This window comes from Aspergillus multicolor (assembly GCF_047715735.1).
Source record: "Aspergillus multicolor strain CBS 133.54 unplaced genomic scaffold BDW74scaffold_5, whole genome shotgun sequence".
Taxonomy (NCBI): domain Eukaryota; kingdom Fungi; phylum Ascomycota; class Eurotiomycetes; order Eurotiales; family Aspergillaceae; genus Aspergillus; species Aspergillus multicolor.
This window is the reverse complement of record NW_027395956.1, coordinates 273676-283994: the sequence shown is the minus strand read 5'-3', so window position 1 is coordinate 283994 and position 10319 is coordinate 273676. Positions and strand designations below refer to the sequence as shown.

The window sequence follows — 10319 nt, the reverse complement described above, 5'->3', positions numbered from 1 at the left end:
AGATTGAGAGGATGAGAGAGCAAGAGCATTTCAACATGGCTCTGGAAGAGGAGTCGCCTGGCTCCCGTGACCTCGGTCCTTCAACGCTCCGGGCCGTGTCCGGCTCTTCTGCCTCTGCCTCTGCCTCTCCCTCTTCCCTGTTCTCTTCATCTTCAGTCACCAATCTTCCATTTCCGCACAGGGACCTCAGTCTAAAGCTTTCAGTCCCTAGCTCTTATCTTTCTTTCCTTGAGCCACACCGGAATGCCTTCCTTGCCCCATATGCTTCTCGAGGGGGGCCGACAGTCGGCTCGAACTGGCGTTGCGCTTCTTGGACTTCCTAGTCACCCAGCAATCCGTTTCCCCAGGAGTTCTTTCCACGGTTCTACAAGCATTCGAGTCGGAGTTCTTCCGTGATGAAACCGAGATACATTCCTTGGTAGCGGACCTTACACCCATAGCCGAAGAGAGGCAGCAATGGCTGGGGATCTATTACCGATTCGTGGAAGCAAGCGACAACAATGGTGCTAGCAAGCCTTTGAGCGCAATACTACATCATGCAAGTAACAACGAGTTTAAACTATTGGCGGTCTTTGAAGGACAAGGAGAGTCAAGTCGAACCTGCGTTCGAGAATTCCAGGAGCTTTACACTTCGTACAAACCGTTGCTGCGACGATGCATTGGAGTAATTGGACCCTGTCTTTACGACCTCTCCATGGGTGACGAGTTCAGGTCATACTACAAGAATCAGCCTGTGGACTTGGTGGCCTGGATTGAGGATGGCACAAATGTTCCCAATTTTGGGTTTGTTGCATCCGCTCCCGTCAGTGTTCCGCTCATCGGTACACTCAGCCTTGCTCGATACTGTGTTACCTGTTGTATTGCGGGATGTAATCCGGGGGAGATGAGGTCTATGTTCTGGGCGACGACTGGCTACTCACAAGGACTACTACCAGCCATTGTCATTTCATCTTCCGAGTCCTGGGACACCTTCTATCAATCTGTGGAGAAAGCTACAGAGCTTTTGTTTCGTCTCGGCTGGGAGTGCCACCAGGCCGCACCTTGCAGCATGGTCCCCGCAGCACACAACATCGACGCCAATGAGGCCAACACGCCCTCCTACATGTTGAGCGTGCGCGGTCTCGAGAGAAAGCAAGTTGATGCCATTGTTGAACACGTTAACGTTGGCCTATTGGAAAATGGGAGAATTTGCCTTGCCCTGATCAACGCGTACGATCAGTTCGTGATAGCTGGCCCGGTTGCGTCTTTGCTTCGACTAGAAAGCTATCTAGTCGATATTGCTAGTAAAGAGACGGATTAAAAGCGAACTCCCTTCGAGAATCGAAAACCATGTATTCAGCACAGCTTTCTTCCTGTCACCACTCCGTTCCACACACCATATCTTACCCAAGTTGCGGCCCAATTGAAACAGCGGTTTGTTGACTGCCCAATCCTTACAAGCCAACTGGCAATTCCTGTCTACCATACCAACACTGGCTTAGACTTACGGCAACAAGAGGAAAATGCATTCTGTATCGCCATAGACGCCATCGCCTCCGAGCGATGTGATTGGCCAACTACAGTGGCAGCCTATCCGGCATCTCATATTCTTACATTTGATCGAGGCGGCCTTGCGCCACTGATCAAGCGTGTGAGAGAAGGGTGCGGTGTTCGAGTTATTCAAGCTTGTGACCTCGACTCCAGAGATCCAGAAATGGCAACATTGCGAGACCTGTTTGCGCCGAACCTATTGAACACGTCGACAGTACTGCGAAGTTGGGAAGAGGAGTTTCGGCCATGTATATCGTCCGGGACTAAGACTCAACTGGAGACACGATTGAACCGAGTGCTAGGAGCCCCACCAATCATGGTCGCTGGAATGACTCCTACAACTATGCATTCTGACCTTGTAGCAGCTATTATGAACGCTGGCTATCATGCAGAGCTTGCTGGTGGTGGCTATCACAGTCCATCTGCCATGGAAGCTGTTATTTATGATCTTGCTCGCAGCATCCCTGAAGGACGACGGATCACCTGTAACCTAATATACGCCAGCCCTCGGTCACTGTCGTGGCAGATTGGTCTTATTCGGCGCTTGTCAAAGAGGAGGGTTTCGATAGAAGGATTGACGATAGGCGCTGGCGTTCCTTCACTTGAGATCGCAGGCGATTACATTGAGACTCTCGGACTGCGTCATATCAGCTTCAAACCGGGGTCAGTCTCCGCAATACGGCAGGTTATAGATATTGCACGGAAGCACCCGATGTTTCCAGTTGTAATTCAGTGGACTGGAGGGTGAGGTGGCGGCCATCACTCGTTTGAGGACTTCCATGCCCCAATTATCGCAACCTACGAGACAATCCGACAAGAGCCTAACATATATCTCGTTGCTGGGAGTGGCTTCGGTGATAGTGACAGTGTTTACCCTTACCTTAGTGGCTCCTGGTCCAGCGCAATTGGACGCCCCGCGATGCCATTTGATGGTATACTACTGGGAAGTCGTATGATGATAGCGAAAGAGGCTCATACCTCGCCCGCGGTTAGGAGGATCATTGCTGCCACCCCAGGTGTTTCTGACAGCGAGTGGGAAAAGACGTATTCTGGACCAGCTGGTGGAGTCATTACCGTCACGTCCGAGATGAGAGAACCCATCCATAAGATTACCACACGAGGGGTACGTCTTTGGGCTGAGATGGATAGAACTGTCTTTACTCTTCCCCGCAGAGACAGGTTGACGTACCTGGCCAAGCACCGGCGTTCGATCATACAAAGACTGAATGCCGATTTTGCAAAGCCATGGTTTGGATGCAACTCTAGTGGCGATGCTGTTGATCTGGAAGAAATGACATATTTCGACGTCTTGAAACGACTAATCTCGCTTATCCATGTATTTGGACAGCGTTGGGTCGACACGTCGTACATTGATTTTTCGATCACCGTAGCCCAGCATTGGCTCTCAAGGCTGCCATATAATGCAGATATCGCTGCGGACCTGACCTTCAGCTTACTCAAACAAGCCCCGGATCAATTTCTTGCGCTATTCGCCAGCGCCTTTCCGACGGCCAAAGAAGATCTTTTGAGTCCCGAAGACATCGCATTTTTCCTGTTGCAATGTAAGCTGCCGGGCCGAAAACCGGTAAACTCCATCCCGGCACTTGACGACGACTTTGAGTTGTACTTTAAGAAGGATTCTTTGTGGCAAGCCGAAGACGTTGAGGCAGTAATAGACCAAGACGCGGAAAGGGTATGCATATTACATGGGCCCGTGGCAGCGCGCTTTTCGACGGTTGAAAGCGAACCTGCTGGATATATCCTGGATTGCATCAGTGCTGGGGTTGCCAGTCGTATACGCGAATTCTCTACAGCGGACGCGCTTCTCTCCAAAGCGGAAAACAATTTCGTCAAGCCAGTCTCGTGGTCAACACTTTCATCGGGTGGTAGAAACTCTACCGAGGGAACATCGTGCACTTCGATTACTTCTTTATCGGACGTTGAAGATGACCTCTCACTCTCGTCAGGTGGCGTTGGCATTTCACCGAAACCAAGCCTTCCATCTTGGGTGCGCGCCTTACTTGAGGGTGATTGGGTATCGCAGGGAAACAAACGCCAAGTCAACCCTTTCCGCTGTCTTAAGGATACTTCGTTGCACACTGTGCTGAAATACGATCTAGCCACCTCGGAGTTGGTGGTAGCTGTGGAGATTCCGTACCGCACGCTTTCAATAATCAAGGCTCGTTGCTATGATGGCACAAGCATTCAGATCGAAATAGAGCCGCCAAAGAGCTCGGCACGGTTGAAGTTGTTCTACGCGTACAACCCAGAAAGCTCCATCAGGCTGAGCGAGGTTATGGAAGGACGCAATGAGCGAGTTAGGTTGTTCTATAGGGGCCTATGGTTTGGACACAACTTTGGTGTCAACCAGCAAGTCAAAGAAACGTTCTACGGACCAGAGATAACCTTGACTCGGGATTTTCCTGATGAACACCTAGCAACGACAGGCTCCGTCTTCAGTGATGACAGTCAGATGATGCCGAGTACAGACATTATCCTAATCAATGCAGGGATTATCATTGCTTGGGATGCTATATCCCAACCATTGACTCTAGCTGAGATTGGAGGTGACCTTCTTTAGTTGGTTCACCTTTCTAATGCATTTGAGTATCGATCCGGTGCACGCGTACGACCAGGTGATATTGTTAGCAGTAAGTCCATGGTTCAAGCTTTGTATAGGAATGATGCAGGCATCGTCGTAGTTGTGGAAGCACAGATCCTTCGCGCTGGAGTGCTGGCCATGACCGTCACTTCTACCTTTCTTCTCCGTGGCGCAGAAGCCTGGCCTATCACTTCCTTCCAGACACTTAAGGAGCAGGAGTGGTCCTATCATGTCGCCACTGAACATGACGAGAACTTACTCCTGGGTAGGAGATGGTTTCAATATTGCAACCCGCCTTTGCCACTTGTCGGGAAGCGCCTCATCTTCGCCCTCAAAACCTTGACCAGATATCATCAGGATCCCCCGGAGCTACATGTCACCGGAAATGTCATGTATGAGACAAATGGGCAGCGACACGACTGTGGAATTGTCGAATTCAAAGGAGCATGTACTGCAAACCCTGTGCTGGATTTCCTTAAACGGAAAGGCACGCCTGCAGAAACCCGAACCGTGCTGGAAAATCCAGGCTGGGCTGGAAAGTCCACGATGGAAGTTCAAATGCTTCCGAGGAATGAGCCTTACGCTGAGTTATCAAAAGACTTCAACCCGATCCACACTTCACCAATCTTTGCAAGTTTGGCCGGGCTTCCGGGGATGCTATGCCATGGGATGTTCACTTCATCCATTGCTGAAAGAGTATTGGAATACTTAGGCTTGAAGGCGACCGCGATAGACTTCATCGCCTTGAGGTCAGATTCGTTCAGATGGTGATGCCGAGCGAAAAACTGATCGTGACGATCGAGCACACTGGCATGGTCGAGGGCCGAATGTGCTTTCGCATTACTGCTACCCGAAAAGAATCCAACGAACGCGTGCTCGAGGCCAATGCCGAGGTAGAGCAAGCTAGAACAGCATATCTGTTTACAGGCCAGGGTAGCCAGAGTAGAAACATGGGAATGGATTTGTATGAGTCAAGCTCAATTGCCCAGGCTGTATGAGACGACATTGACCAGAAACTCTATGATGCTTACGGTATGGCCCATTGTGTCCCCCTTGACGTTCGCTGATGGTGAAGGATGGTCTGTTTTGAACATCGTGCGAAACAATCCAAAATCCCTCACGATTCATTTGGGGGGTCAAAACGGTCGCAGAATCCGGCAGAAATACCTCGATATTACCACGGAAGTCATGTTTCCCGATGGACAGCGAGTTCATAAGTCGGTGCTGACCGGGCTTACGTCCGCCTCACCCTCTAACACATTCAAACATCCAAAAGGACTTCTCTATTCGACACAGTTTGCCCAACCGGCAATCCTGTTATTCGAGGCCGCCGCGTTTGCCGAGTTACGCTCCAAGGGTTACGTGTCGCAGGGGGCCGTATATGCAGGGCACTCGCTCGGAGAATTTGGCGCCTTATCTGCCTTGTCTCGGACGATCCCCACTGGAGCTCTCGTTGAGCTGGCGTTCTACAGAGGATCTGTTATGCAGGCATCCGTGGCGCGCGACGATCACGGCTCGACAAGCTACGGCATGGTCGCAGTGAACCCAAAGCGGGGAGGAAAGAGTAAGTCCAGGTTTCACCCAGACCGTTTCTCAAATGCTAAGATCAATAGTCTTTACCCAATCTACTTTGGGTCACCTTGTTAGTTACATCGCAACACAAAGTCAAGAACTGCTTGAGATTGTGAATTTCAACATTGAGGGGGAGCAGTACGTTTGTTCGGGAACAGTAAGACCAGCCGCCTCTCGAAGAACCAGCTAACAATCTCAACTACAGTCTACTAATCTATACGTTTTGGGGAAATTGATCGACCATATCTCAGAGACTTGCAGCGGAGACCTTCTCCCGGAGATATCAAAATCCCAAATCTTATGCGACCTCTCCTTAACATCCTCAAACCCTCTGTCCAAATCTCGTCCAATCTCCGGATTCACCTACTCATACGTCCCACATACCTCGCGACTACTCCTGACCAGCCACTGGCTGCGCTCATACCGAACAACCGAGTACGCCTTCAACGCCGCCCCCAGCGCATCTTTTTTCTCTCGCTCTCCCCCCGCAATATCCCCAATCGCCCTCTCCAGCACCGTAACAAGCGCAAGCACATCCTCAACCCCAATTCCCACCCCGGCCCCATGATGCGGCGAACTCGCGTGCGCCGCGTCATCAGCTAAACAAACCATCCCCTCCCCCTGCATAAAATAAGCCGAGGCAGGATACTCATAGTGATCAAAAACAGCCCACTTGTCAACCCACTCGTTATCGACTTCGCCCACCATCTCGATAATCGCCCTTACCGTTGGCCCCCACCCACTAAAAGCGTCTTCAATCTCCTCCTTCCGCGCCGGCTGCGTCATGTTCTTCTCTAGTGGACACGGGTTGGGATCTGAGACGAACGCAACGATGTTCATGAGTTTTTGCTGCGCCACGGGGAAGGTCAGCACCTGAGCGTTTGGGCCGCCGTACATGTGCTGATTTAGGGCGAGGGAGGGACCGAGTCGGGAGATTGCGAGGGGCATGGGGATCAGTGCGCGGTAGGCGATTTTGTGCGTGTAGTGCGGATAAGAAATGGGATTGGAGGCGCCGAAGAGTAGATGTCGGACGCGGGACTTTAGGCCGTCGGTGCCGAGGACTGTCCACCAAGTTACATCTGTTAGTATGGGTAGTGTTGATGGGGTGGTGTGGTGTGGTAGGGGAGGCGTGGCTAGCCCTAACTTAGGGCTGGGTTGGGCTGTGACGACATACCAACGTCCGCCTCTGCACTGGTTCCATCGGCGAACACAAGTTTGATCTTTCCTCCACCTCCCCCTGCGTCACCTGTGCTTTCATCGGGGAGATAATAGCTGTCCAACCTTTTCCCCAGCACCAGCACACCCGGCCCTAACTCCTTCAGCACCCCCTCCAAAAAATCCGCCCGATGACACCCCTCGAACCCCCTGCTCCCCGCATGCAAGCGGTACACCTTCTTGTCCGCGAGATCCTGTCCAACTCCAACCCCTACCCCTACCCCTACCTCTACCCCAGTCTCTTGGGACTTGGATCTCTGCTTGTCCGACGTATACCCATCCACAAACTGCATGTAGTTATTCGGGTGCGCGGGATCCTCACCGTTTGCAGTCCCGACGCGCGTCGCACAGTCTTCGAGCACGCGGTCGATCAGGGATAGACATTTCCGGGCGTTGGCTGTGAAGGCGATGCCGGCGCCGGGGGAGCGTAGCGTTGCACTTTGCTCATAGAGCGTCACGGTGACGGGGATCGGAAAGGTGGATTGGCCGTTTGTAAGGCCTAATGCCAGCACGGTGCCGATTATGCCTGCGCCGATTATGGCGATGGTGAGGGGTTTCTGGTTGTTGGGGTCATTGGCGACAGGGATTTCGTTGGAAGGAGACTTGCTCTCGGACATTCTCGTCGTGTTGAGTTTGTTTCCGAGGGTCTGGTGTCTGGCTTGGGGATGCTAGGGTGGTTGGATTGCAGGACTTGGTGCCGTTACGCCCATGGGATGCCAGCGGCCGTGTGTCTTTTTGCACCTTCTGGTCTGTGCCTGTGCCTGTGCCTGTGTCTCCAACACTTCCTGGAGTCTCCTTGTGCTCATGGCTGTCTCTGCGTGACGTTGGAATAGTCCATCCAGGTGATGCCTGTATCTGCCCTACATCGTGTTTCAGTGCGGCTGCTGGGGGTATATGCATCCTTCCGCGTTACAGGGCCACAGCGGTATAACAGGCGCTCTTTCCTAGCCCTGCAGATGTGCATCTAGGTGTTTCATACAGCGCATTCCGAATTCCGAGGCTGTTTGCTCTTCCGACGTGGTACGAACAGTTGGGCTAGAGTCCGGGATTTATCCTACGTTAGGTGGGGTTTGCCTCTCAATCCGTCTCCTGAAGCCTCTCTGCACATCTCCAGAAGTCTTTGCCGCATACCTTGGCCTGCTCTTATCCTCGGTGAATATTCTGAATCTCAGAGCAGCTGACAGAGCCCCAACATGATCATGGCCGACATCAGCATAACCGCCATCCCCGAAGAAACCTCAGCCAGAGAATCCATAATCACTGGCCTCAGAAAAGCCGATCCGCATCATTATACTCAGTCGCAGCCTCACTCTCGACCTCAATCCCAAACACAAGCACCATCCATTGAAACGCACCCGTCCACCATCATCAGCCAAGGCCAAGGCATAGAAGAAGCCAACCCAACACCCAACACCAAAGGCCAAGACCAAGAGCAAGACCGCGATGTCGAAACCCAATCCACAGGCGAAGAGCCAGCGCCCGACTACGCAAGCTTCAGACTCACCGTGACCGGCCGGCTGATCTTCGCCGCGCTGGCGGTCCTCACGCTGATGGTTTCGCTGGATGGGACAAGTATTTCCGTTGCGTTGCCGGTAGGCGCCACCATACCACTCCCCCGTTCTTCCCACAGAAAACAGATTAGAATTTTAACGTGAAATACAGGAAATGGCCTCAACCCTGCACGGCAGCGCCATGGAAGCCTTCTGGAGCGGGACCTCGTTCCTGCTGTGCTCAACGGTCTTCCAGCCGACGACTGCGACGTTGTCTGATATATTTGGGCGGCGGCCGGTGATATTGGTTTGTCTGTTCTTTTTCTTCGTGGGCTCGCTGGTTGCCGGTGTTGCAGGCAGTTTCACGCAGATTCTCGTGGGACGATGTATACAGGGTGTTGGGGGCGGAGGGATCGCCGTTCTCTCTGAGATTGTCGTTACAGATCTCGTACCCCTACGACTGAGGGGGAACTACTACGGCGTTTTGTCTGCCATGTACTCCCTTGGTTCGGTGTTAGGACCGATACTGGGTGGTGGGTTTTCGGAGAACGTCACCTGGGTGCGTCGAAGCCCTACCATAAACTCCCCCTCCCCTTATATTGACAATCCCCTCTCTCCAAAACCCTGACCTCCCTCCGTCCAGAAGCAAAGACCTAATACTAATACATGTGAGTGCGCGTCAGAAATGGATCTTCTACATAAACATCCCCTTCATCGCCCTCTCCACCCTCCTAATCCTCCTCTTCTTCCGCCTCGAAACTCCCCCCGGAACCCTGGCCCAGAAACTCCACCGCATCGACTACACGGGCACAAGCCTCCTCGTCTCCTCGCTGTCCTCCTTCCTGATCCCCCTCTCCTGGGGCGGGGTCATGTACCCCTGGACGAGCTGGCACACGCTCGTCCCGCTGTGTCTCGGCGCCGCAGGACTAGCGCTCTTCACGGCGTACATCATCCGCGCAAGGAACCCCATGATCCCACACAGCGTCTTCACGAACCGCAGCGCCGTGATCGCGTTTATTACGTCTTCCCTGCAGGGCCTGATTCTCTGGGGGGCGCTGTACTACCTGCCGCTGTACTACCAAGCGGTGCGGGAATTCGGGCCGATATTAACGGGGGTCGCGCTCTTCCCGCAGACATTCACCGTTGCGCCCTCCGCAATATTCTGCGGGGTTCTAGTCACAATCACAGGACGATACAGATGGGGGCTGTGGGTTGGCTGGGCGCTCTCGATCCTGGGACTCGCACTGCTAACGCTCCTAACCCCGCAAACGAGCACAGTCGCCTGGATCTTCCTGAATATCCCCTCGGGACTGGGGCTGGGGTTCCTGACGGCGGCGATTGTCTGCACGGTCCAAGCATCAGCCACGAATCGGAACCTCACAGTCGCCGTGGCGATGGTTGTCTTTTTTAGGGCGTTCGGGCAGGCGGTTGGTATTGCTGTGGGTGGTGTGATCTTCCAGAACCGCATGCGTCATGAGCTGCGTAAGTATGCCGAGTGGGCGGAGTTGGCGGACGCGTATAGTCGGGATGCGGCGGCGCTGGTGACGGTGATTCAGGGGATGCATGCTGGTGGTTCTGGTTCTGATGGGGGGAAGGAGGATCTGAAGAGGGCGTATACGGATTCTTTAAGGGTTATCTGGGCGTTCTTTGCGGGCGTCGCCGGGGTTGGGCTGGTGCTTAGTCTGTGGGTTAAGAAGTATGATTTGAATCGGGCGTTGACCACGGGGCAGGCGGTTAAGGAGAAGTAGTTCTTGTTTCATACTATGGGTAGTGTACGAGTTGTTGGAGGGTAGGTAGCGGGGGAGAGAGAGAATATATATCTCACCATCGATAAAGCTTATAGTATATGCTAACTCCAACAGCCTCAACTCCGAGTTTAATATATGTTATCCGCCTAATACACAAAAGAA

The 10319-nt window shown here is 53.0% G+C and overlaps 3 protein-coding genes across 3 annotated transcripts; 2 read left to right on the top strand and 1 right to left on the bottom strand.

The window, feature by feature from the left end:
* Positions 1-35: 35 nt before the first annotated feature.
* BDW74DRAFT_189141 (uncharacterized protein) lies at positions 36-6008 on the top strand (the record flags this gene model as incomplete). Its single annotated transcript, XM_073731902.1, has 10 exons — positions 36-284; positions 332-542; positions 579-1270; positions 1304-2254; positions 2303-4097; positions 4167-4803; positions 4845-5074; positions 5132-5164; positions 5208-5696; positions 5746-6008. 10 exons carry the CDS (start codon positions 36-38, stop codon positions 5892-5894), a joined length of 5436 nt encoding a protein of 1811 aa, XP_073586418.1. The 3' UTR covers positions 5895-6008.
* A 59-nt stretch (positions 6009-6067) lies between these two features.
* On the bottom strand, positions 6068-7536 carry BDW74DRAFT_175471 (uncharacterized protein; the record flags this gene model as incomplete). Its single annotated transcript, XM_073728331.1, has 2 exons — positions 6068-6765; positions 6879-7536. The coding sequence occupies 2 exons, from the start codon at positions 7534-7536 to the stop codon at positions 6068-6070; spliced, it is 1356 nt and encodes a 451-aa protein (XP_073586417.1).
* A 301-nt stretch (positions 7537-7837) lies between these two features.
* Positions 7838-10231, top strand: BDW74DRAFT_111868 (uncharacterized protein). Its single transcript, XM_073721802.1, has 3 exons — positions 7838-8511; positions 8582-8968; positions 9093-10231. Exons 1-3 carry the CDS (start codon positions 8113-8115, stop codon positions 10155-10157), a joined length of 1851 nt encoding a protein of 616 aa, XP_073586416.1. The 5' UTR covers positions 7838-8112; the 3' UTR covers positions 10158-10231.
* The last annotated feature ends 88 nt before the right edge of the window (positions 10232-10319 follow it).